Genomic DNA, 27387 nt, shown 5'->3' with positions numbered 1-27387 from the left:
TGCCTCCGCCCCACATCTCCTTTGCCACCAGTGGACCTGTCAGGACATGTCCTAAGTCTGGGAGCCATCCTGGCCTCTTTTCTGTCCACTCCAATTCATCATCAAACCTTCTGCTAAAAGGTTCTCTTGAATCCATCCGGTTTTTTTCCCATCTCTGTGGTTGCTACCCTAGTCCAAGGCACTTTTGCCAGAATGGTAGGCGTTGCCTGGCTGTTCTCCCTGCGGACGTTGTTGTTTCTGTTGGAACCCATTGTCCCATCTAAAACCACGGATCACACTAAACACACCCATCTCTCGCCTCTCCCTTGCAATACATTTGTTGGCTTCCCATTGCCCCAGGATGAAATCCAAATTCTTTAACAAGGCTGCTCCCAGTCTGGCTGCTCCTCTCCTCCCCGCCTCCTCTGCAGCCTGTGCTCCAGACAGTGGGGACTTCTGTCGTCTCTGGGATGTGCCCTTCTCTCTCTGGCCTCTGGGCCTTCATACATACTGTTTCTCCTCCTGGAAGACTTTTTCTCCTTCTGTTGACTTGAAGAACTCCTACATTTTCTTCCTGTCTCATTCTAGCTGTCACTTCTTGGAAGGTCGTCCCAGATTCCCAAGACCAAGTAGGCTCTTGCTCTGACCTGGCAGCGCCCCTCTGCTTTCCTGAGCATAGCATCCATCACATTGCATGGGGATTGCTTCTGATGATTGCTTCCTCTCTAGACTAAAGCTACATATGGGCAGGGCCCATCGCATCTAGCCTGTTCTCTGCTCTCTCTGATGTCTAGCACATACTTGGAATGTAGTAGGTACACAATAAGTATTTGTTGAGAAAAGGAGAGAAGAAGGACAGAGTGCAATGGGACAACCTGACTTTCCCTTATTCTGCAGTCATAAAGGAACAAGCATTTTATGGCCACGGGGAAGACAAGAGCTAATACACACTCCCCCCTCTCATTGAGAACTTCTGAGAGCAGGAATTCTCTCTTGCTCAAAGATGTATCTTCAATGCATCAATCAGCTTCACATTACTATAACAAAATACTTGAGATAACTAAATTATAAAAAGAAAAAGTTATTTTGGCATATGTTTTTGAGGTTCCAGTCCATGGTTTGGAAGCTCATTGCTTTGGGCCTCTGAAAGGGTGGTACATCATGATAGTGTGTGATGGAGTGAAACCCTCATGAAACAGGATGCGGAAAGGAAGAGGGAGAGACCTGGGTCCCACAATTCATTTTTTGGCGTGGGGGTGGGGTGGGCAGAACCAGATATGGAACTTAGGGGAAGTTGAACACAAAGCCACATCCCAGCCCTATTTTTTAATTGATTTTTAAAAAGTAAATGACAGCGGAATGTATTACAATTCATTTTACACATATACAGTACAATTTTTCATACCTCTGATTGGATATAAAGTATGTTCACACCAATTCGTGTCTTCATACATGTTCTTTGGATGATGATATCTATCACATTCCACCATCATTGCTAACCCCCTGCCCCCTCCCTTCCCCTCTCACCTCTCTGCCCTATCTAGAGTTCATCTATTCCTCCCATGCTCCTCCTCCCTACCCCACTATGAATCAGTCACCTTACAGAGAAAACAGTCAACATTTGTTTTTGGGGGATTGGCTAACTTCATTAGCATTATCTTCTCTAACTCCATCTATTTGCCTGCAAATGCCATGATTTTATTCTCTTTCATTGCTAAGTAATATCCCATTGTGTATATATGCTACATTTTTTATCCATTCACCTACTGAAGGGCATCTAGGTTGATTCCACAGTTCAGCTTTTGTGAATTGTGCTGCTATAAACATTGATGTGGCTGTGTCCCTGTAGTATGCTGTTTTTAAGTCCTTTGGGTATAGACGGAGGAGAGGGATAGCTGGGTCAAATGGTGGTTCCATTCCCAGTTTTCCAAGGAATCTCCATACTGCTTTCCATATTGGCTGCACCAATTTGCACTCCCACTAGCAATGTATGAGTGTACCTCTTTCCCCACATCCTCTCCAACACTTATTGTTGTTTGTCTTCATAATAGCTGCCATTCTGACTGAAGTGAGATGAAATCTTAGAGTAGTTTTGATTTGCATTTCTCTAATTGCTAGAGATGATGCACATTTTTTCATATATTTGTTGATTGATTGTATATCCTTTTCTGAGAAGTGTCTGTTCAGGTCCTTGGCCCATTTATTGATTGGGTTACTTTTTTTGTTTTGTTTTTTTGGTGTTTAGCTTTTTGGGGTTCTTTATGTACCTAGAGTTAGTACTGTATCTGATACGGAAGGAGTAAAAATTTGCTCCCAAGATATAGGCTCTCTTTTCACCTCACAGATTGTTTATTTTGCTGAAAAGAAACGTTTTAGCCCGAATCCATCCCATTTATTGATTCTTGCTTTTAATTTTTGTGCTATAGGAGTCTTATTGAGGAAGTTGGAGTCTAATCCGACATGATGAAGATTAGGGCCTACTTTTTCTTCTGTTAGATGCAGTCTCTGTTTTAATTCCTAGGTCCTTGATCCACTTTGAGTTGAGTTTTGTGCATGATGAGAGATAGGGATTTAATTTCATTTTGTTACATATGGATTTCCAGTTTTCCCAGCACCATTTGTTGAAGAGGCTATCTTTTCTCCAATGTATGTTTTTGGCACCTTTGTGTAACATAAGATAATTATAAGTTTGTGAGTTAGTCTCTGTGTCCTCTGTTCTGTACTATTGGTGTACCAGTCTGTTTTGGTGCCAATACCATGTTGTTTTTGTTACTACTGTTCTGTACTATAGTTTAAGTTCTGGTAGAGCAATACCACCTGCTTCACTCTTCTTTCCTTTAGCTATTCTGAGTCTCTTATTTTTCCAGATGAATTTCATGATTGCTTTTTCTATTTCTATGAGGAATGCCATTGGGATTTTGATCAGAATTGCATTAAATCTGTATAGTGCTTTTGGAAGTATGGTCATTTTGATAATATTAATTCTGCCTATCCAAGAGCAAGGTAGATCTTTCCATTTTCTAAGGTCTTCTTTGATTTCTTTCCTTAGAGTTCTGTAGTTTTTATTGTATAGATCTTTTACATCTTTCGTTAAGTTGATCCCCAAGTATTCTTTTTTTTTTTTTTAGGCTATTATAAATGGGGTAGTTTTCCTTATTTTCCTTTCAGAGGATTTGTCACTGATCTACAAAAATGCCTTTGATTTATGGGTGTTGATTTTATATCTTGCTACTTTGCTGAATTCATTTACTAGTTCTAGAAGTTTTCTGGAGGAGCTTTTGGGGTCTTCTAGGTATAGAATCATATCTTCAGCAAATAGTGCTAATTTAAGTTCTTCTTCTCCTATACATATCCCTTTAATTTCTTTCGTCCAATTGCTCTGGCCCGTGTTTCAAGAACTATGTTAAATACAAGTGGTGAAAGAGGGCATCCCTGTCTTGTTCCAGTTTTTAGAGGGAAGGCCTTTAATTTTTCTCCACTTAGAATGCTGTTGGCCTGGGCTTAGTGTAGATAGCCTTCATGATGTTGAGACATGTTCCTGCTCTCCCCCCCCAGCCCTATTCTGTATTTTATTTAGAGACAAGGTCTCACTGAGTTGCTTAGTGCCTTGCTGTTGCTGAGGCTGGCTTTGAACTCATGATCCTCCTGTCTCAATCTCCCAAGCTGCTGGGATTACAGGTGTGCATCACCGTGTGCAGGCCACAGTTCTTTTTGTTAGTGTGCCTTCAATGACATAAGGACCTCCCAGAGACCCCTCCCACTAAGAGTTACACCACCTCCCAATAGAGCCACCCTAGGGACCAATGCTTTAACACAGTGCCTTTGGGGAACACTTATCCAAATTGTAGCACTCAGCATCCAACAAAGAGCAGTGGAGGTTGCATAATAAATGAATTCATCTTGAATATCTACAACTAATTCTAAGAACATCTATAACTAATGAATATATAATCGGCCAGAAATATGCTGTGGGTTTTTTTGTTTATTTTGTGATAAGACTTGAGCAACTAGTTGTCTTTTTGAAAGTATGTACACCTATACACACCTTAATAAAAAATAAAATAAAATCTAAAATAAAAGCCATAGTTCAAAAAAACTCTCACTAGGGACTCTCACTAACCCAAATACACTGCAAACATGGGGCATATTGTCTAATGTAATAAAGCTTCTCCACAGTCACAGAATCACCTGAAGAAAATGCAGTTCATCCACTGAACTAAAATATAGATTTTTGTTTCACCATTTGGAAATCTGGGGTGGAGCAAAAAGTGGGATCCTTGTATCTAGAGAGCCTGAAGTTTGGGTTCAAGTCCACTATTTACTCCATGCAACCTTGGGAAACTTGTTCGACCCCTCTGCTTTATTTTCTTCCCTGTAAACTAGGGGAAATTAAACACCTTGCAGGGTTATTTTGAGAAATGAATATAAAGTGTAAAGCACCTAGCACAGGTCTGACATATAACAGGTGCTCAGTTGATGGCTTCGCTTAAATGCACTCCTGCATTTCAATTATTTAAAAGCATCGTGTCTGAGCTCACACAGAAAACAAGGAGCTCATGAAATATTACTCTCCTGGTGGGAAGAGGCACCATTTATTTACTGTCTGCTCTCTTAAAGGAAAGAGGAAAATTGTGGCAGAGCATAGAAAAGCAGTAGCAACAGAGAGGCTAGGGGAAAGAAAATGGGAGAATTTGATTCTCACTGGATCTTGGGGTCAAGCTGCAAAGCAAGGCTCTTCTCTTCCCCCCCCCCACCCTGCACTCCTTCTGCTATGCACTGAATGCATGTGTCCCACCATTCATGTGTTGAAAGCTAATCTTTAATGCGAGGGTATTTGGATGGGGCATTCGGGAATTGATTAGTTTCAAGGGCAGGACCCTCATGAATGGGATCAGTGCCCTTATAAAAGAGACCCCAGAGAGCTCCCTCATCCCTTCTGTCATGTGACGACACAGTCATGCTATCTGTGAACCAGGAAGTGAACTTCAACAGACACCACTCTGCTGGCACCTTGATCTTGGACATCCTAGCTTCTAGAACCGTGAGAAATGAATTTCTATTGTTGATAAGCCACCCAGTCTATGATATTTTTGTTTTTTAGTACTTATGAGGAAGCCTTCAGGTGGGTGGCAGGAGGTGCTCAAGGACAAAAGGAGTCTTGTTAATTCAAATGGCTCATCTCTTGAAGCTTTTATTTTACTAAAAAAAAAAAAAATGAACTTCACTGTCATTTAAAAACGTTTTTCTTCATTTGAAGGCGAATCATGTTCAGTTTAGAACATTCATACAAGTTTTTAAAAAAGCGAAAAACAACCCCCCCCCCGCCAAAACCCCACATTTCCCCCAAATTCTCCTATGAGATAAGTACTGAGAACATTTTGCAGTTTATCCGTCCAAGGTTTTGTTTAAGTCAATATGGCCATAAGCTAATATGTTCTAGTATAGCAAATGAGATAGCGTGGGACAGGACCTACTGTTCTGTAATCGGATCTTTTTCATTCTACAGCTTGTTCCAAGTGAGGAAGTGAACATATCTAATGTCACCATGGGTGACAGCGATGGGTTCCCAGTGTGGCTGCCCACAGCCACTCAGTGCCCTCTCGGAGTGGAGCCTGGGGTCTGTGTCTGTTTCTCCTCCATGAACAACTTGGTAGTCAGACCTATACACAGCACGTAGCTGTTCCCTCACAGTTAATCCTCACATTTAATCTTAATATATTTTCAAGAAAAGGAGACAATAAGATGATGTGATGAAAATGTTTAAATCACAAATGGGTGGGAAGGTGGAGAGGGGCTGGAAAGCAGCATGACGCTTTCCATTTCCCATTCTCGCTGCCCGCCAAGTCTTATCGCAAATGCCAATTCATTTCTATTCAACAAACTTTAAAAATGAATGAGACACAGCTCCTATCCTTAAAGAGATGGGAATCTAGTAGCAGACATGAGACACAATAACTCACTGAACCTGATAAATGAGTTTTCTCTCTTATTTAGCACCAAAGTTCCTGCCTCTTTCATCATGAAGCAAGGACAAGATGGACGTAATTATATTAGAAAAGTCAATGTTTAATGTTGCTATAGTAAATGGTGTACATTCACCTTTTAATTCTCACATTTATGATATATATATATATATATATATATATATATATATATATATATATATGTAGGAACCGAAGCACAGAGAAGTTAGTATCTTGCCCAAGAAGAGAAGTTAGTATCAGCTAGTAAGTGGCAGAACTGAGATTTATTTTTATTGATTGATTGATTGATTTAGATACTGGGGATTGAACCCAGGGGTGCTCTACCACTGAGCTGCATTCCCAGCCCTTTTTATTTACTTATTTTTTTTTAAGAAGGGTCTTGCTAAGTTGCTTAGGGCCTCACTAAGTTGTTGAGGCTGGCCTCAAACTTGCAATCCTCCTGCCTCTGGAGTCACTGGGATTAGAGCTATGTGCCACCAGGCCTGGCTCAGAACTGGGATTTGAATAAGGCACTTTGGGGCTAGGGCCCTTGATCATTGGAGCACACTGCCTTTGGGCTGGGGGACAGTGCCTTGGCAACCTGGAGCATGCATTATGATTCTACCTTCTAGGTACTGTGGCCTGAAAACCAGCCTACTGTCGTCTCCTATGGTGGGGTTCATGGTGACCAATCAGTGCACCTACTACTCACCCATCAGCTTCCCTCAGATCCCAGTGGCTGCCTTGGCGGTGGAGAAAGTGGGTCACTCCAGCGTGCATTACCGACTTGCTCTGTTTCCACCTAAGCACACCGAGGAGCCACCTTCAGTAGATCACAGTGACCTCTCTGATGGCTTTTTCTTTGGCCATCCTAAATTGGCTCAGTTTGATGCTTTGGCCTGTACCACGGGGTCTTCAGTCCACGTCTTTGTGAATCCAGCCACCAGCAAGCCAGCAGGCCTCCCCGAAGACTTCAGGAAGGGCCTCCTGAAGCTGATGTGCCTAGCTTCTGTATGAATTGCGCACACTCTATATGGAATTGCTCGTAAAATTAAGTTTAGATTATTCTCTCTGAAATTTCTTCTGATTTATTAGATATGTCTTTTGCCTTTTAAATGGCTATTAACTGCTTCAAAGTTTTTTAAGAGTCATCTAACTCTGTCAATGAATCACCTCCTTGCATAAGACCCTGGGCCAAGTATTTTTGCACAGTGTATCCCTTGGACCATCACAGCCAACCTCGTAAGACAGGTATTGTTCTCGCTGCCCTTTTACAGAAGAGGAAAGTAAAGTTTGCAGAGTAGAAGCAAGAAGCCAAGGAAAGGCCACTGGACTCGAAGCCCATGCTCTTAGCCACCACATAATGTTGCCTCTCCAGCCTGCACCAACCCTGAGGCCCAGGCCAGCCCAGGCCCTGGAGGATCCATTTTTGCAAAGGAGCCCCATTCACTTCCTGTAAGTCAACTGCTCTTCTCTGCATCGCACACTTCCTTATCAATATCTCACCAGCTGGGCCTGGTTGAAGATCATTGATCCGAAATGACTCATTAAACATCTTCAGCTTCTTTCAGCTAATAATCATGTGGTCTATGGGGGATGGGGTGGGGAGTAGGGATGTGAACTCTGGTGCTGGAAAAATCACCTTCATTTCATATGTTTAAAAACAACCAAAAAACAATCCTTTGATGCTTATCTGTTAGATCCATACTTGAAGCCAAGAGTAGCTATGAATAAAATAAATCTTTGATGCTGAAATATGTGAAGACCATCCTTTGGGATAATAACAAAAATGGTTGTCACTTTCTGAGTGCCACCTACACAGAATGCTTTGTGGTCAGGACCTTACTTGATCCTTATCCTTGTTCTGTATGGCCAGTGTTATCATTAACTAAAGCTTCAAAGAAGATCCTTGGAGGCAGAAAAGGGGCTTGAGTTCAAAATTGGTCTCGGCCTCAACCTGACCCCCAGAAAACTGTGGGTTTTATCTCTCTGGATCTCAGTTGCCTCATCTGGAAAACATGATCCCTAAAGACCTTTTTCCAGTTGGACTCCTGAATGCTTTTAAATAAATGGAGACTCTTGGTCTGCTATGGAACTGAGTTCCAAATCCCCACCACATATAAATAGCTTTGGAATATCCTCACTGTGGTATAAACAAATCCATTTGCCATTAAGACCCATCAAATTTCAACTAGATCAATTTTTAGATTTTAAAGACACTTCACACGGTGATTCTAAAGCTTGGAAGATTTACAACCTGCAGCCTGATGTTTGTAGGCATTATCTACATGAGCTCTGACACTTGACTTTCTCAAGCAGGTCAGTGAGGAGAAATTCTAGTACTCACGCATCACCTCCATCTTCAAGGCCACATGCATTATCTCACCTTAGTTACATAACCACTCTGAGAGTTGAGTTTTGTAATCATCATTATTATTATGCCCACTGTGGAATCAGGACAGGCTCCTCAGGAGGAAGTGATCTGTCCACCCAGACTGTGAAACTTCTGCCCGGCAGAGCTAGAACTCTAATCCAGCTGGGTCTTTGAATCCATTTTCTGTGTTGCCAGCTATGCATCTCATCACAGTAAACCTGAATTTTTATGTTACACCATTCTATACCACCAGTCTTTGAAAATCATGGGGATAGTAGTAGTAATTTGACCAAAAAATTCTTAATCAGAGGCAATTTAATGAAATAATGAAAACAACAGGTCCACCATTAGTGAGACCTGGATTTGTATCTGGATCTGCCTTCTCTGCAGGGAAACCACATGTCTAAGTTCTCCTGGAATACTTCTGATTATCCCAGCATCATGGGCTAATACTTGTGGGTTCTAGAGAGAGGTAAAACTGCCAAATAGTCCATGGGTCACTCCACCCTTTTTCTCTCTCTCAATGGGCTTCGTGTCCATTCCTGCTGCTGTAACAAAATGCCTCAGACTGGGTAATTTATAAGAAGGAAGTTCTTGCAGTTTGGGAGGCTGGAACATCCAAGATCAAGGCATCAGCAGCTTTGGTGTCTGGCAAGTATTCCTCTCTGCTTCCAAGATGTTGTCTTGTGGCTGTGTCCTCACATGATGGAAGAGTAGAGGGGCAAAAGAAGGACCTCACTAGCTCTTTCTAGCCCTTTATAAGGGCACTAATCCTCATGACTTAATCTCCTCTACAGGGTCCCACCTTTTAATACCATTACATTGGGACTTTGATTTTAGCATATGAATTTTGGGGGAACATATTCAAACCATTGCAGTGTATATGATCAAATTGAGTCCACTCTCCGCTGATCAGCTTGCATGATCAAATTGAGTCCACTCTCCAACAGCTGACATTTGACTAGTCTAACTAGCTATGCATGTGCTTACTACTTTGCCTGCCTTTTGGAAGAATACCTGGGGAAGAGGCCAACCAAGGCTTGAAGATGTTTGGGGTCCTTTGGGCATGCACTTCTGGGGTCTTATGAGGACTTGAAGGCATATTTAGAAAAGGTGGCCCTGGCTCTGAGTCAGCAAAACCCTTTGGCCCAGGACGTTCTCAACCACAGGGAGAGGCACAGCCAGAAGAATGGAGTGGGTCTTTCTAAAATTCCAAAATGGGCAGGGAAGGTGGGCCAGGATTTGGAGAGATATTGATTAAAACTGGCCCCTTTCATTGTCAATGGTGTCTTGGTCTGAACAATCAATGACATAGTCACCTTGTTTATGAGTTGTGTGCCTTTGAATATTACTTTCCTCTACATTCCCTGATTTGTGACATAGGGAAAATAATGCTGTAGTGACCACAGGCACTGTCCCCCAATGTTTTCAACAGAAGGATTTTCAACTTCCCTGCTCTCTTCAAATTAGATATGGCCATGTGACTTGCTTTGAACAATGTCAGTGGGCAAGAATGACATGGATCATTTTCAGGTGGTAGCATTCAATTACCTGTGTTTGGCTTTCTTTCTTTCTTTTTCTTTAATATTTATTTTAATTGTAGTTGGACACAATACCTTTGTTTCATTTATTTTTGTGTGGTGCTGAGGATCAAACCCAGGGCCTTGCATGTGCTGGGCGAGTGCTCTGCCAATTCTGGTAAATGTGCACTACTACTGCCATGAACAACAGCTCAGCCCCCAGCCAGCATTGCAAAAATAGACAATTAAGCTTCTGTTGCTTCAAAGCCCTGGGATAGTAGGGCTGTTTGTTACCTAGCATAACCCATTCTTTCTCTTTCTTTCAAGTACCAACCTCATAGGGCAGTTGAAAGAGTTGCATGAGAAATGTCTGTAAGTACTGGCATTGTGCCTGGTATACAGCTACTAGAATTTATCCTAGAAGAAATGCATTATGTACCCGCTTACACAGATATCTTCAAGGTTGGAAAATACCCTATTGTTACATTCATTTTCTTTGATGCAATTCTATGGGAAATCAGACACTGTTTTCTATTTTATGTGAGAAAAATGACAGAGGTAAGAAAACAGCCTGGGATGGGGGAGGGATGCTTTACACCTGGGGAGTGTGTCCCCCCCAGGGCTCACCAGAATTGAGAATGAAGATGCTTTCTTTAAAAATAATCCCACGTTTGGGTAAATCTCATAAGTTTAAGAAATGATGACATAATCTTTCTAGTGCTTAAATTTTTAATACTTCACTGTGAGTCAAAGCAGTGAATATTATGGCACTCACTGGATTTTACTGGGAAATTCTAGCACTATAAATTTGTTTTAAAACTACAGAAGAGACAGCCAGATCTCATATGCATGTTCTTGGAGAAAGCAGAGATTTTATTATAAAGTGGCAAAAATAAATCTAGAGAGACTTAAAAGAAAAATTGTCAGCCATTACTACTTCACTCTTCACAAGCTATTTTAGCTGAGCTGCTAATAAGCAGCCATGTTGCTCCTGCTGTTTGCCGGGTACTTCTGAGCAGATGTGACTCGTGCGTTTGCTAACAAGGGGACAAGTGCAATAATCAAGCAGGTGAAGAAAATCTTCAGGTACCGCAGATTTTCTAACTACATTTTTGTTACACTCGAATTCCTTCAGAAACCTACAGGAAGAGATGAGAGGTACAAAATGTGTGTTCATGTTTTGCTTAGACAGAATATGGCTCCTAGCAATTAATGCTTTCAGTCACATTAAGCATTAAATAATGCCTTGTGACATTACAGTATTTCCCATTACAGATCAATTTTGTAGCATTTGTTCATAATCAGAGTTGAAATGTTACCTAGAAACAAAATATGTTTTCCTTGAAACAGTCAGACCTTATTAGAAATCTAAGGTTTTACAAATCACCATGTTAACAGCTATATCCCCTGGCTAAGGTTTTCTTTCTTTAAATAGTGTTAAATTCAGCCCCAGAAGCTTAAGTCTCTTTGAAGATTACTCTTCTTATGTGCACTGACTTGAAAAGAAAAACCTAATGTTCCAAATATATCTAGCGTCCCTACTATGTACAACTTAATAAATCAACCAGTATTCCCTTTTTTCAGGAAAAATAATATTAGCACCTTATAAAAATGTTATGCTTATGCTTAGGTTACATAAGGTTAGCAAGTTTCTCATTTTCCTAAAAACAGGTTTTCATTGCTAGAAAAAAAAAAAAAATCAGCTTGTTTCTAGCTGAGTGGAGTTATTTTCATTTCCTGACCACATAACCATATGCTGTGGGTAAGCAAAGAAATAAAGAGAAAACATGAGAATCAGAGATTTGCAGCAGTACAACTTAATGCTAAATTGCAGAGATTTGGGGAGCTAGAAACATCTGGATTTGAGTGCTGGCCCTGCCATTATTAAATGAATATAGAATCTTGGGCAAATTGCTTAACTCATCATCCATTAAGTATTAGCTATTTTTATATTTTTGCAGTTTTTTTTTTTTTTTTTTTTGCTGGTGAATATTCCTTTTGATTAAAACTACCAGCCTCTAATTTGTTAAGCAAATGATTACTGAGCATTTATTGTATGCCAGACTCTACTCTTCTAGGTCCCTGCCAACAGCAGTAAACGAGACAGATCAGAGTGCTATTCTCATGGAGTTTACATTCCTGCTTAGGAGAGAGGGGCGATGTACAAACAAGGCCAAATGAAACTGAAGGTGGAATGGTAGCCCTTCAAAAGACAGATCTACCCCCCCCAACCCCCAGAACCTGTGAATGTGACTTTATTTGGAAGAAGTGTCTTTGCGGCTGTCATTAAGAATCTCAAGAAGAGATCATCCTGGATTGTGAAGAGCTCTAAATCTGATTAAAGTGTCTTTATAAGAGACATGCCAAGGGGAGACCCAGGGAAAAGAGGCAGAGTCCATATTGAAGTTGGAGGCAGAGATAGGAGTGAGCCACAAGCTAAGGCACTCCTAGTGTCACCAGAAACCAGAAGCATGTAAGTATTCTCTTTCAGGGACCCTGGAGGGAACACAGCCCTGCGTGATTTCAGACTCTGGTCTCCAGAACCATGAAAATTTGCCATTGCAAACCACCCGTGTGGCTGAAATTTGAGCAATGGCCCTGGGAAACAAAATACAAATGTTAATGCCTAACAAGAATACAACAGGGAAATGAGCTAGGGACTCGAGGGAGGACTACTTTAAGTAGTGGGGACACTGAGAAGGCCTCACTAAGATGGTATTACACTCATTTCCTGAGGATGAGAGATGGGCGATCTGAATCTAAGGAGGCAGCAGGTGTAAAGGTCCAGTCCTGGGAATGCCACGGGTGTGTTCGATAACCAGAAAGTCAGTGGGGCTGCAATATGAGTATGGGATGGGATGTAAAAGGAAGAGGGTAAGGAGATAATGCAGAGGAGGGAGGTGGGGACCCGATCCTCCAGGGTCTCTTAGGCCTTGGATTTTCCAACTGAAACCGGTCTCAGAAATATCTTTAAATGACCTGCAGATGCCCAAACTGCATAGAGAAAGGATGTTGTTAAGTACAGATTTATTAAATTAGTAAATATGGATATATTCTGGACATTCTAGTAACTGGGTTTTAAAAACCCAGAAGCTTTATGATCTTATCCATGGACTCCCATTGCACTGTTTAATTATGTATGAATAACGATGCCACGAACAGTCTATGTGAAGTCAAACACACAGGACACAGTAGAAAATCCTCTCGGGATCCTTTATTTCACTTCCTACTCACAAGGTGGAATTTCAACTTGTAGTCATCATTTCTGCCAGTTCAGTCAATGGCTCGGAACATCACAGTCCCAATCCCACGGTGTCAACAATCCCGGAGGCAGATCCGAGGTGAGGGATTCATGTTCACTAATGAATTCCACTACATTTTGCTTTCTTGTGATCCCACGGCCTCATTCCAATTGAGGATCATTGAAGAAACGGACTGTATTTCTATTTACTATTTCAAAGATCAGACCTACCTCATTTACTTGTCAAGAAAATTTTCTCAAGTATATTTAAAATGTTTATCATTTTCCTATAGTTCTTCAAATGCTTGACATTCGTCTTTTCCCTACCTCTAAAACTCCTTTCTTGTTCACATTATCTTTCTTGATTGTTTCTCAGTTTATATAAAAACAAAAAGGAAATGTGGATTTATTGTGCACATTAGCAGGTCTGTACATAAAAATGCACAGAGGTTTTATATACCACTTACAGTAACAGCTCAGAGTAAAAAGGAAGAAAGAATCTGAAATGTTAGACTTGCTCGGAAATAAGGCTACCTGGGACAATGCCACTATCTAGCTTCATCAGAATTTTTACTTCTCCAACTTTTTAGCAGTGGCAAATAATAAAAAAACAAACAACAAAAAACCCTGATAGTTAAAATATGTAGCAGTCACTCCATATACTGCCCCTCCCACCCAAACTTAAGAATAATAGGGTTTTTTTTTTCAAGTTTCATTCCCTTCGTTTAAATTTAGTGGAAAAAAACTTAAAAAGTCATGTTGTAGCAATGTGTCCCCATGCAGAATTGCAATTTGCCAAGACTGTAATGTACTTTGAGAGAAATCTTACTGAAAAAATAGTGATGACCATTTTCCAGTAAATCTTGAGTGAAAAAATCATTTGTACCCCAATCTGAGGTGTAAACTTGCTTTTGGGGGGGACACAACTACTGTAAATTAGACAATTGTAGCAACCACCCAAGACAATAAATGAAAGCGTATGACAATCTGCCACATTATAGTGAGTGTCTCTTCAAAGTTCATCATGATTTTTAGTGAGATCTTCCCCATAATTGGTAGCTTGGCTTCCAACAAACATGTTCCAGTTGTCCAGTATTTCCTCTTTAGTTAGCTTCTCATCCTGCAGGAGAGAGGGAAGAGCTGTCAGGGAAGCTGTGGTAACTGTGAGTCTACCGTTCATCATGAAAACCATGCTAGTTCATTGATTTGCAATGTTTTAAATGCTACACTGAATAATTCAAAAGCTTCCGGGTTCCCCTTTCATCTACCATTACTGCACTTCAAAATTCCAAACTGTAACATCCTCTTGCTATAAAAGCTGTGCAAAAGTACATCAGGTAGGTCCCTGAGTAATTCAGAAGCTGGAATCCATTTATGTCTACAAGCAGTGCAAGCACGTTCAAACAGGCCCTGAAGAATTCCACTTCCCTTTTATAGCCTAGCTGCACGACCTGACTGTTTGAATAACCTGGGAATTTGGGGCAACTAGCAAAGTTGGATGGAGCAGGACTTTTTTTATTAATTGTATTTATTTATTTTGATATCAGTAGATCATAAAGTACTCGCATTAGAACCAGAAGTGGGAGCCTGCCCAAGGATATCTGGGTTGTGGGGGGGACAAGCTTCCCTGCGCCTGGCATATCCCAGAAGCCTGATGAACATTTGGTAACTGAACGAATGGATGAATAAGCTTGTCTTAGGGCAGGCATGTTTTGCTTTAATTCCCTGCCCTGCCCACATCCAAGTTGCTGGTTCTTCAATCCTGAAAGGTGTGACTCAATGAGAGTTTGTGGCTCGCAGCTGGCTGTCCAGAGGAGTCTGGGCCCAGTGAGCTCACCGTGGGCTACCGTGATCTGGTTCAAGTTTACAGGTCTCTACTGCAGGGGAAGAACAGGAAGTCAGCATGACAGGGCCACAGGGGCCAGTGCTATCACCAGAGGCAAACAAAGCAATCTTATGTAAACTGTCACCTTTCAATCAATGATCCCAAACATTTGAACTACCTTGTTCTTATCCGACTCGTATACCAGGTGCCTGGCCTCGGCCTGGGCATGGTCATAATCTTGAGGGAGGATCCAGTGGCGAATCTCGTCTTTGTCCAGCTTCCCATCCTTGTTCAGATCTCGGAAGTCACTGAACTGCTCCCGTTCAGACAAAACCCAGTCTGGCTCAGGGCCATTATCCTCGTGAGAAAACATATCGGCTAGAAAGGAAAGCGTTCAAGAGGGAAAGGAGAAGTCAAAACACTTGACCCCTTGAGGTTTTGGAAGGGTGATGACCAATCAAGAGACCTACCTCCTACCTCTTAGTGTCATTAGGTTTGGTGGTGCTGGGGAAGGAACCGCGGCCTCAGGCATACTAGGCAAGCGCTCCACCACTGAGCCACATCCCCAGCCCCATCAACAGACCTAACTCAAGCAGCTGGTGGGCAGGTTCTTGGTGATTATAATGCAATGATTTATCCACTCTGAAGGCCACCTGGTGGACTAGGAAGACCTAGACCTAATCCTGAGATTAGGATCCAGGAAGTGAACTTGACTCTTGACTTAGTTCTGTACTGGAATTAGATTACTTCGGTGAATGAGCCTTAAATTTGTCTGTCTGTAAGAACTGTCAGCAAAGACACATCCACATGGGCCGTGTCTGTAAAATGGAGATAATAATAGGTAAATCACATGGTTATTAGGAAGATCAAATGGGTTGTTTTTGTGAGCCTCTGTAACCCAAATTGGTACATAAAGGTGAAAACTTGTAATAATGACCACCTCAGAGCATTTTCTACACTGGTCAGGATAACTGAAAGTATTCTACACGCTTTTTCTTTCATTTGATTTCCTAACAACCATATGAGCTAGGTGTAGTTGGTGATTCCAATTTACAGATGAAAACAGGCATAACCTCCCTGCAAACCACAGCTAGTCTGAGCTTGAGGCTGCACAGGAACATGGTGCTCTGCTTCCAACCCATGGCCTTAACCACTGTGCTTATAACTATTGTCAATTATGTTATTTCCAAAGGGCTTTCTTTTTCTTTTTTTTTCCATCCTTAAAACAATTCCATAAGACAGACCATTACCCACATTTCCAAAATAGCAAGAAAAGAAAGAAACATTTATACATTGCTTATTTTTAGAAAAGAGTCTGAACTGTGGGCAGTTTGTCTTTGATGGGAGCACAGTTTAGAAACATCATTTTTTAAAAAGTTGCAATACAGAAAAGAAACACTGTAATGCAGTTTCAGTGTAGAGAAAAGTTCATTGTAATAAGCTGGGTTCCATTCTCAGCACTGCATAAAAATAGATGAATAAAATAAAGGTCCATCAACATCTAATATATATATATATATATATATATATATATATATATATTTTAAATAAATAAAAAGGCTCAATATAAGGAAAACTCTTTATAATCAAGTTTCAATGTAGAAAACCTTTGTAATAAAGTTTCAAGGTAGAGGAAAAACTCTTTGTAATATGAAATTTCAATAAAGGAAAAACCATCAGGTGGTAAATGAAGCAGGAAAGGAATGAAAGCTTTTGGCTTGAATTTTGGCTCTAAGGTAGCAACAAGGCAAGCCCACACCTAATATTTACTCATTGTTTTTGAGAAAGGGCTGCCCCACATATTAGCTAATCTGTACTTCAATCAATCCTACAAGGATGGAAGCTATGTTTTCCCATTTTGCAGACTAGGAAACTGAGCCTTAGAGTTACATGACTCTCTCAGGGTTGTGAAGCTATTAAGTAGAGAAGCCAGTGCTCTTGATTCCAGTGCCCTTTCCACTATACCACACCATCACCTGTTTCCCACTCAGCCCTGCCTGAAGAAGAGGCTGCCCCAAAATGAAAAGAAGTCAATACAGCAGGTCTTTCTGACTGCAAGTCACTCGAAATTCGATTTTCATATACAATGCCCCTACCTCCCTCTCTGCCTGGTGTAAAGAATGGAACATTTCTTTTAGGCAGAGCCACTCACAGAGTTCTGCCCCTGACTTGCACCATTTCAATGCAGAGTTCAGGAGGACCCAGAACAGCACAGGCTGCTAAACAAAAGTGCTACATTGTTTGCTTTTGTATCAGTCTGCCTTTTCTGTCAGTCTAATTCTACCACCACTGTCACAGTGAGACCTCCAAGGTGCTGAACACTTCCCACTCACGTGTACCTAGCAACTGAAAGGCACCTCTGATTGCATGATGAGGTAGCTATCAGCATTTTTTTCTAAAGGGTAGCACCACCAAGATCACTTTAATTACTGTGGCAAGAGCTACCTGTCTGTTACCAAAGACAGACAGGCAACTGTTCAGTTCTCAGAACCAAATATAATTTCTAATGATGAGCAGAAACTCTGTTCATCATTACTAAAGGTACGTGTCTTTGTTATGTGGGGTGGGAAAATAATACAACCACAAAACAAGAGAGTAAAGGCAACTCTAGGTTTACATACAAAGATAATTAACTGTCTCCATTAAATATGTATATGAAAATTATATTATTGCATTCCTCTCTCATAGGTGACCACTTAAATCAATTGATTTTCCAGCTTTGACTTAAAAAGTTGGGATGGGAATACAAGAGCTGTCATGAGAAGGCAGTATGCAGTTGGAGCCACGTGCCTCAGCAGTTTCTGGAGCAAAATGCACATTTCCTTGTCGCCTGCTCCTTTATGCTTGGGGGGACGGGGGGACACTGGGCTACCAGGGAGGGCTCTACCCAGCAATGGTGGCATGTGACCCCAGTGAGAACTCAAGCTTCAGCCAGCCAGTGCTCACAGAGACCTGAAAATGCACTTCTCAACACTGCTTTAGTGAACGTCTTTAGATCACAATGCTAGGAATGGACAACCCCTGGATGGAAAATAAGAGGCACAAAATGCTTATGTCATTGGGCAACTGGGCACTTGGTAGAAGATTCATTCTCTGAAAAGGATACCTTTCTGCAGAGAGCTCAGGTACATAAACAATTCTACTGACCATTGCTGCTGCATCTGCTCAGGGATTCTAGGCTGGGCTGATGGAAGGCTAAATAATGATCCCCTGACATAGCATCACTAGGGCTGATATAACAAATGGGGTGGAAGGCCCTCCCCACTGGGAAGTCCCAGCAGCTGCTGCTTTAAGAGATGTCTGTGGGTGGAAGAAAGTTGCCCCACGAGGACAGCTGAGCAACTCCAGGCCAGCACTCACCAATGTACTCATCCTGGTCCACAAACCCATCCCCATTCTTGTCGATGTCCTCCAGAGTTTCCTAGGAAGCAAAGGGCAAAATACAATGTAAGAGGGTCATGTGCTCTGAGCTGAGAATTCTAATGTCCATCTCTTATGGCCTCATACTTGGTGATTCCAGGCCCATTCCCTTACCTGCTCAGGCACTAGTTCACCTGTTAAAACAGACAATGGATTCTGTCCCTACTCCTCCTTCCCACAATTTTAAAAGCAAAAATCCTTCCCTAAAGAGAAATGTGCCTAGAAGCCCAGAGGTGTTGTGAATCCATCAGGAAGCCCTGCCAACCCAAGCAATCTTCACCATCTAGTCAAGCTGGGGGGAGTCTGTGAGACCACTGGATGAATAATCACAAAAACAGATTCCAGAGCTACCAGGACCAGGACCACTGAATAATCAGAGAAATATGACATCACAAATAATTAAATAATAAAAGTATATCTGACTTTTGAATGTATTCTACTTTGGAATTAGTATATTTGACTTCCTAATTAGTTCTTTTGCCAGGGTCAGTAATTAAATGAGTTTACTGTCCATAGGCATAGCAACTCAAAAGACATCCCAAGTCAAAGAAAACAGCCAACCGGAGAACACAGCATAATCTGGAAGACATGTAAATCAGTCCACTTGTGGCAGATGGCTCAGGACATCTGCCCAGGAAACAGGTGGCATTTATTTAATTGTTGTGGGAAATGGGCACCTGGGACCCAAAACAACACTGGAAAGTGATAACTCAGAGGCCTTACAAGACACTCATCACTCAAGGCCTAGCGTCTGATCCCTTTATCCTCCAAAGACCCATCTTTAAGAGGAGCATCATTATAAACCACCATTCTACCTTAAGTCCATAAGTTTTTAACAATCCAGTGCATTTCATCTCAAAATCTTTTTCTAAGTCCCTCAAAGCTAAAAAACAGGTGGAGACAAGCCAGTTGCTCCCTAAACCCATCTGCTCTTCCTAGGCACATGTCTACACTCTCTCTCCCAGTCTCCTCATATCTAGAAGGGGACACTGTAACATAAATGGAAGGGATGTGTCTTTTTTCGTGGCCAGAAATGTAGAGACCATCTATACGTTCTCTTTATTCCTTTTCTTTCCTTTGTCTCCCACCTGGTTGTTACCAGGATGACCTTGAAACCACAAGATGGCAGAGCCCAAGATGGAAATAGCCTGGGTACCTGATGGTGTTTACAGGGGAACTGCCCAGGAGATGAATCTGGCTGGGATCACCTCTACAGGACTTTGTAAGAAATAAGCTTTGATCATGTTAAATGATTTTGATTGGGGGCTGTTTGTTACAGCGGCTAGCTTGCACTAACTTCCTGGGTACATAGGCATTCAACACATTCAACTTCAGATTCCTTCTCCAATTCTTTAGGCTAAAAAAATGTCTCTCTGTGGATGAAGGGATAAGATGAAGGGCAGCACTTTCCTGGGTCTTTTCTTAGCCCAGGCTCCTCATTGATCTCACCAACACCACAATTTCCTTCATATGCTCAAACTCCTCAGGATGTAGAAAGGCAGTGAACTCCTCTCGAGTAGCTGTCAGGTCCCCATCGAGGTCTGCAGCCTTGAACCTTCTCTCATCACGTGGCAGCATCTTTTTGAAGGTGTGATGATCGGAACTATCTTGGAACTCTGTGGGGTTTCCTACAGGATGTATGCAGAAAAGCCAAACATTACGCATTGGACAAAAGGTCCTGACCTACTGAGTTCTTTAAAACATTTTATTTCAGAATGCCTCTAGTATCTGTCCCTTCAAGTCATCCCTTCATAGAGGCCCTAATGGCTTATTAGGGGCAACAGAGCAAGTGGTTAAGGGCATAAGCTTTAGACGGTACAATACTGTACTTCTTTTTGCAGAACTCTGCTTTCGTCAATACATTCTTTGATCTAAAATGTACATAGGCTCCCTGGTTCCCTGTCTTGTCTAAATGCCTCTGCCTGGCTTTCAGTATCTCCTGAGTCTGAGCACCTGTATGTCCCTGGTTCTCTTGAGGCTTGTCTCCTTGCTGTCTCTACCAGGCAACAAGAGGGTTTGCACCCTGGCACTATGCACCACACTCTTGCCTCATTACTCCTTTGATCTAGTTGTCTTAAATCCAAATGTTACTGAATGCACTATTCTCTGCTGCCCCCCACCTTCCCCGCAGGTCTCTCTCTCTCTCTCTCTGTCTCCAAATATAAATACATTCTTCAAGACCTGGATCCCAAACCACCCTCCAGAAAACCATCTCCCCATTTCCAACTGCTCCACAACACTCCATTCTTGCTACCTAAAATTTACCAACAATTTGAAACTGTACCAGATATTTTTCCTTTCTGCTTTCTTATCTGTGTGCATCTCTGAGATGCAGGTCCAAGTAGGGCAGCAACCTAGTGGATTTAGTGGTCCTTCACACCTTCCCCTACAAATCCACAAACGACTTCAAAGTAAGCAGCTCAGTCCATTCTTAGTAGGCAGATTGTTCTCAACAGATTCTATTTAGGAGGGTATGTCACCTCCCCAAATGGGTAGGCATGATGAGAGAGAAGAAAATTCCCCTCAGGAAGCTTATTCCCTGCACCCCAGCTGGGTGATGTCTCCTATAGCACCTCTTACCCAGGTAGTATCCATAGGTGGCTTGTTTGTATTCTTCCCAGGAAATTTTATCGTCTTTGTCTCTATCATAATCCTTCCAGACTTTAGCAACATTATCATAGATGTATCTTTTCTGCACCCGTTTGATCCAACTTTTCAGCTCCTCGGTGGTGACAAAGCCATCCCCATCACTGTCAATTCGATCAACAATCTTCCTGTAATAAAAGGAAAAAAAAACCCCACAAGATTATTATAAAGGTGTGTGTGATCTTGGTCCAGTGAAAGATCAAACACTTGCACAATCTAAAAATGCATAAATTACTGAAATAGAATCCGTGATCTAGTTGTTGGAAAAAGTGCTAACATGTATCCTTTCAAGAATGATATGCCCTTCTCCCATACAACTGCTGCCTATTACAGACATTACTAATGGACCATGCCCCTCTGTCCTGACAATCCTAGATATGACTTCAGAATTATTCTCACCACAATGCTCTGGGAATGGCCACTACCAACTGATTGGAGTTGACCTGGAAGATCAAATTTATTTATCTGTCCTTCCTGGAGTATTCCAACTCCCTAATTTTAGAAATTAGGGAGAAATGCAATGATTTTCAAGATCACACAGATAGTATCTGGTACAACCAGGATAAGGACTCATTTTGGGGGGGCTCCAGGTCCAAGGCCAAAAAAAAAAAATTGAAAATTTAACATAAATCATGAAAGTAAGCAATTTGGTTTTTGTGTTTATCTTACCACCTTGGACTCAAATACTTGGAACTTAAAGCAAGTGATCAGATCTTATTGGACACAGCATAAAATATCAGAGATGAAAGAACCTCCATGGCATGGAACCTATTCCAGAAACTTGAGCAGCTGCAGAAGCTTAAGCCCCCTCCTCTCTCGGTGAAGGTCCCGAGACCACTGGGGTCTCCACAGCTCTACAACTGGCCCAGGTTCCAGTGATTTCCCATTGGACTCCATTGAGGTATCCTAATCACTAGTCCAAAGCAAACTTCAGGTTGGAAACTTGCCATGTGTCCATCTCTAAGTCAGATGGTCCCAAGCTAGGAATGCCATTTCTGTAGAGAACTTCAAAGACATTCCTAAGCTATGTTTAATGTCTACAAAAGTTTACCCCTAATTTCATTTACCTGGGATGAGGTCATACTGGCCAACCATGACTTTTTGAGGCTAGAATTAACTTCAGTGGTAAAATTTTCTTGTCAGCAAAAGTTCTGATTGGAGTTAATCTTTGATTAATTAAAAATGAGATATGAGCTAGGCATGGTGATGCAGCCTGTGATCCCAATGGCTTGGGAGGCTGAGGCAGGAGGATTGTGAGTTCAAAGCCAGCCTCAGCAAAAGCAAGACACTAAGCAACCTAGTGAGAGTCTCTAAATAAAACACAAAATAGGTGCCCCGAGTTCAATCCCCCTGCACCATCCCCACAAAAGAAGGGAAAAGGATTCCTTACCTCTTTATTAGTGCAGCTTGATGGTTTGATCTCCTATAACTAATAACTATAGGAGAACAGGATATGAGTGTGGGGAGGGGGTTGGAGTAAATATTCAAAGTCACCATCTCCTACCTGAACCCAGGGAGCTTGGTCAAACTCTTCTTCCTCAGGAAGGTAACGAAAGGTTCAAATGCTACTAGCACCCCTATGGTGTCCCTTCTTTCCCAATGTTAACAGCTCTCAAGCCTTAAGCATCTTCAGGCTTCCCCCCAGGAAATTCCAGCCAGACACAGCAGAAGATTTTCAGCACTGTGCAGTGTTAATCCCAGCTATTGTGTGCCAGGCACTGCTCCAAACCTGGAAACACAGTGGTGACCTGCCCATTGGCTACCCACTAAGGAGCTGAATCTCAGGCCAACAAAAATCTAAGGACATCAGATCATACAGCCTTCCTTTGAGAAAAGGGTACATTCAATTTACACCAAATGAACCTCCAGGACATAGCTTAGCCTGAACCTAGGAGGAGCTCAATAACTATTTGTTAGAAAAATAAATAAGAGCTTGACCTCTCTCTTGAAAAAAAAATCTCAAAGAGTGAGGTACTGGGAAAGGCAGATTTGATGTAGAGAAAGCTGAATGCTTTAATCAGAACACCTGGATCGATATTCTGGCTTTGGCCCCATTACTTGAGATCTTGAGCAAATGACTTGATGCTCTGAGCTTCAGTTTTCCCATCTATAAGCTGGAACACTTACTTCACAAGGAATGTTGTGAGGAACAAAGGAGAGGAGGTGTGCCTTTCCTCTCCAAAGACACTAATGATGGAAAACCCCATAGACACTCAGCAAGTAACAAAAATGAGCAAAGCCAGTAGGAGGCCCTATGGCAACTGGGAGATTCCCTGAAGTTGTCAAGAAAGGTTGCCCAATTGAGCGTTTAAAAAAATTGGGGGTCTGGGCTGGGGTTGTGGCTCATGGTAGAGAGCTTGCCTAGCATGTGTGAGGCACTGGGTTCGATTCTCAGCACCATATACAAATAAATAAAATAAAGGTTCACAAACAACTAAAAAATATTTTTAAAAATTGGGGTCTGTATGTGAAATCAGTCAAATTTTAAAAGCAGCAAGTAATTTACATTTTTTCCCTATGATTACATAAGGCACTTTTAAAACTGCATCCAGCCTATATGAGTCCCCACTTTGCAACCCTCTGACCTAGGTGTCTCTAGAGGCTTTAGAATGGTTTCTGTTTTAGAACTGATGGTCCGATAGTGGGGAAAAAGCTGCCGAGATCCAGCCAGTCCTCCCTCAGCAGCCCAGACTTGCAGGGAACTGCTCCCTAATTTCCAAAAGCTCCACCCACATACTACCCAGCTGGTGGCTCAGGCCAGAGATCCAGAAGTCCTCCTTGGTCTCTCCTCCCACCTCTCCCCCACATTGAGTCAAAAGCAAGAGAAGCCACAGTGTCAGGATCCAGGATTCAGGCATTCCTTCCCTCTCCCTGCCTGAGGCATCCCCATCATGCCTCACTTACTCTCTCCACTTACTCTCTCCACGTTGACAGTCTTTTCCAAACAGTTTTAGTGATTCTCTGGCATTTCAAGGACATTTAATCTCTACCACACTGAAGTCCCTCCCACACTGCCCTTGGTTTCCCTCCTCTACTCTCACCTTCTTCTCTGTCCCTTTAGGGGCCTAACATCCCTTGAGGCTAGAAGAGAGGTCAAACCCTCTAAAAATGGGCTGTTCTCTCTTCAAGAATGATGGACAACTTCTGAGTCAACCCACAGGCTCTGATCAGGTGACAGCTCCAAGTCACCAAGTCCCTCTCTCCAACCTGAAATCTTAGGGCTCCTTCTCCTTGAAGGGCTTGCTATGGTTTTTACATGCCATCATCACAATGATTAGGTATAGCATCTGCCTGTCCTAATTATAAGCACGCTGATGCCTACAACACAAGGTTGCATGCCAGATATCAAATGTGGTGCCTGGTACACAATAGCCATTCCAATGTTTGTGGTATGAATAAATGAATGAAGTCAAGGTTTTTCACACAAAGATCAAACCCTGCCAACTCCACCAGTACTTGCTCTAGCCATTAGGCTGGCCACATAATGAAGGTAATAAACGCAGCTGTAGGACAAAAAGTTACTCCCATTCCTCCCCCTCCTTCCTCTCCAGCAACAATGCAGAATAGTTGCCACTCAGGGGCCCAGAATAAATCAGTCTCCAAGTGCCTCAAGGCAATACAATAGACTGAATTTAATCAATGGCCCCTATTGTTAAGTCCTAAACAAGAAGAGAAAGTACTTCTCTGCAAAATAAAAGGTACTTGTTTGGAGGTGACTTTGAAGTTCAAAGATCTTTTTTATCACAACAGGCAGATGGTGCACCTCACAATAGGTATCATTTATCCTCATATTCTAACTACACACACTGGCCTTTGGTGGCCCCACGAGCACAGGGATGGCTGTGTTCTTTCTATTACAGCAGAACACGAAGATCCTCCACCCCAGGAGCCAGGTTCTGGAAGCCTGCTGCCCAGTAAGCAGTCTATGTCCTTCCCCAACCCTGCCTCCATCTGGACCCATGCTGGCTGTTGGTCCCTCTGTGGAAGGATTTCCAGATAATTATGCACAATGCCCTAGTGTCTTCTCCGGGGACCAGGGAAGGGTGCCCTGAGATCTATCAAAGTTTTGTTTCTCAGCTTTGGTTTCTGATTCCACAAATAAGTTCACAATCTACCAACACGGGCCACTCTCCAGCGTTTTGCCCCTAACAGTTGCCAAAGCATGAGGTGTCTTCGGGATATCTGCTGGAAATAGAAAACAGGGGGCCAGTTTCTAGTTGTGCGTGCCCCTCACCCCCGCATCTCTTATCCCCAATTACTCTCTCTTGACAACGGTATTTTTATACCCGTACACCAGATTTATGGGACAATTGGGCATCAGGCAATAACACCCAGCCAGAGTCACAGGCCAAGAATCAAGCCCCACAAATTGCCTGCCCCTTCATCTTTAACCATTTGGTTCATCCTTGAGACCTACTTAGCAAGTGTCTCAGGCCCCCCTCACTCCCGGTATGGGGGCGGGGATGTAAGAAAGAACCTGAGCCTGTGGGGTAGAACTCATTAAAAGGCCACTGTAGATAAACTTCTTTTGTACACACTCCCCTCCCTTCTGATGCAACAGAAGGGGGGGGCGGGTTCTCTCGGTCCTGGCTCCGCGGCCACTGCCACGTTCTCGCCTCCCCGCGGGAAGCCACCCGGCCGGGGCGTGGCAGCGATCTCCACGCGAGGTCCCAGCGCCAGCAGGCAACTTTGCGGGCGCTGCGCCTTGGAGGGGGCTGGCCCGGACGCTCGGAACCACGCGCGCTATTTCGCTTTCGCTTTGCGGTCCCGCGTGGCTCCCGCCCAGTGGTCCCGCGAGCACCTGTGTCACCCCCAGCGCGGCCCGGGCCGCGGCCTCACCCCAGCCTCTCCTTGCTCTCGTCTGGGGTGAGCTGATCGAAGGTCTTGGAGTCCTCTTTGCCCAGGAAGGCCTCGTGGTCGTACTGGAAACTCTGGTTGTCCTCGGGCGGCCGCTCGCCCAGCTCCGAGTCGGGCCTCACCACGCGCTCCTTGCGCACCGTGGGCTTGGCCCGCAGCGCCCGCGGCGCCAGCGCTAGCGCCAGCAGCAGCCCCAGGGCGAGCCCCAGGAGGCGGCAGCGACCACAGCGCGCCATGGTCCGCAGGAGAGGGCGGCCGCGAGGGAGGCAGGAGCGGGCGACGCGAGCGGCGGATCGGCTGTAGGGGCTCGCAGCGCGACTGCGGGGCTGGGACCGCCGGGGGGGAGGGACGGCCGGCGCCGCAGCCAGAGCCCGCCCCGGGCCCCGCCGAGGGGCGCGCCCCGACCTCGCGCGGGCGGCTTCGGGCGGCCGGGCTCACGCGCCCATTGGCCGCTGAGCAGCCGGGGGAGGCCGGGGCCGCCGAGCCACGTCGCCAGCCGGGGTGGTGGGCACCCGGCTCGGGTTTCGCCTCGGCCCCTCCCCGCCTCTCGTCGCGAGGGGCGGGCCCAGGCGAACCGGGCTGGGGACTGGAGGGCTCGCGGGAAGACCGGGAAGTTCTTTGTCAAGCAACAGATGTTCAGGATAAGATTCCTCCTGGTCCTCCAGTTCCGGAGAAGGGTAGTGAAGCCCCCGCTGCCCCCGCCCCGCCACCAACGTCCAACTGGGAGCCCTAACCCCTGCCGCAGCCCAGCGCCCGCAGCCGATCCTGTGCTCTTAAGCCCAACACAACTCCATTTAGCAAAATTTGGAGTTTGGTTACACGAGAGACTGCAGGGAGGCCAAGTGGGTGTGGTCCCCCTGGGGGCGGGGGGTGGGGGTCGCAAACTGGAGGAGGGCCACCGGATAACTTCAGCGTGACCCAACTGAATACAGCCCATCTGAATGCAGCCCAGGGCATTCCAGCGGCCTGGGGGAATGGAGTCGGTGCTGGCAGATAGTCCCGCTTTCCAAAAGCAATAGGGATTTCAAGTTTTTATATTTTTATTTCTAAATGTAGGCAATTCATTTCCCAAAGGATTACAGGAATCAACTCCTATCTGTACTATCTGTAATGATAACAATCTGAGAAACTTGGTCCCATAGAATTTTCTGCAATGATGAATGTTCTCCGCCTGGGCCCTTCTATAGATGGTGGCTATTGAGAACATGACATGGAGCTAGTGTAGCTGATGCACTGCAATTTTCATTTTAATATAAATTATTATATGTTTCACATAGCCATCACTATAGTATTGGCTATTATATTGGACATTGTAGGTCTAGAGCAATCATTCTTTTAAAATCAACCTTTTAAAACTCATTGAAATCCATGGGTATTTTTTCAAAACACACACACACAGTTTTGGTATGGAATGTGATTAAAGAGTCAGAGGATTAATGGATCTTCTGAAGCCCCCACCCACAAGCCTCAGGTTAAGGATCTCTAGAAAACTAAAACTATGGTTGGAGAAATAAGTCCTGGAGAGCTGTACTCCCAGAAATGTCCTCCATCTTGTTTTATAT

At 43.5% G+C, this 27387-nt stretch overlaps 2 protein-coding genes across 4 annotated transcripts in view; one reads left to right on the top strand and one right to left on the bottom strand.

Moving 5' to 3' along the window:
* LOC143391573 (uncharacterized) overlaps positions 1 to 7683 on the top strand; it is a 171561-nt gene extending 163878 nt beyond the window's left edge. For all 3 annotated transcript variants that reach the window (XM_076844309.2, XM_076844308.2, XM_076844310.2), the window contains one exon: positions 6575 to 7683. In XM_076844309.2, coding sequence (XP_076700424.1) covers positions 6575 to 6959 — 385 coding nt within the window. In that variant the 3' untranslated portion in view covers positions 6960 to 7683. The remainder of the gene's footprint in view (positions 1 to 6574) is intronic.
* Positions 7684 to 13035: 5352 nt separating this feature from the next.
* Positions 13036 to 26249, bottom strand: Rcn1 (reticulocalbin 1). The gene is made up of 6 exons (XM_076844306.2): positions 25808 to 26249; positions 20903 to 21096; positions 19772 to 19950; positions 18263 to 18323; positions 15081 to 15280; positions 13036 to 14197 (listed from the first exon to the last, which is right to left on the bottom strand). The coding sequence occupies exons 1-6, from the start codon at positions 26059 to 26061 to the stop codon at positions 14090 to 14092; spliced, it is 996 nt and encodes a 331-aa protein (XP_076700421.1). The 5' UTR covers positions 26062 to 26249; the 3' UTR covers positions 13036 to 14089.
* Positions 26250 to 27387: the final 1138 nt, after the last annotated feature.

Source organism: Callospermophilus lateralis, chromosome 2, assembly GCF_048772815.1.
Source record: "Callospermophilus lateralis isolate mCalLat2 chromosome 2, mCalLat2.hap1, whole genome shotgun sequence".
Lineage (NCBI taxonomy): Eukaryota > Metazoa > Chordata > Mammalia > Rodentia > Sciuridae > Callospermophilus > Callospermophilus lateralis.
This window is presented reverse-complemented; position numbering and strand designations above follow the sequence as displayed.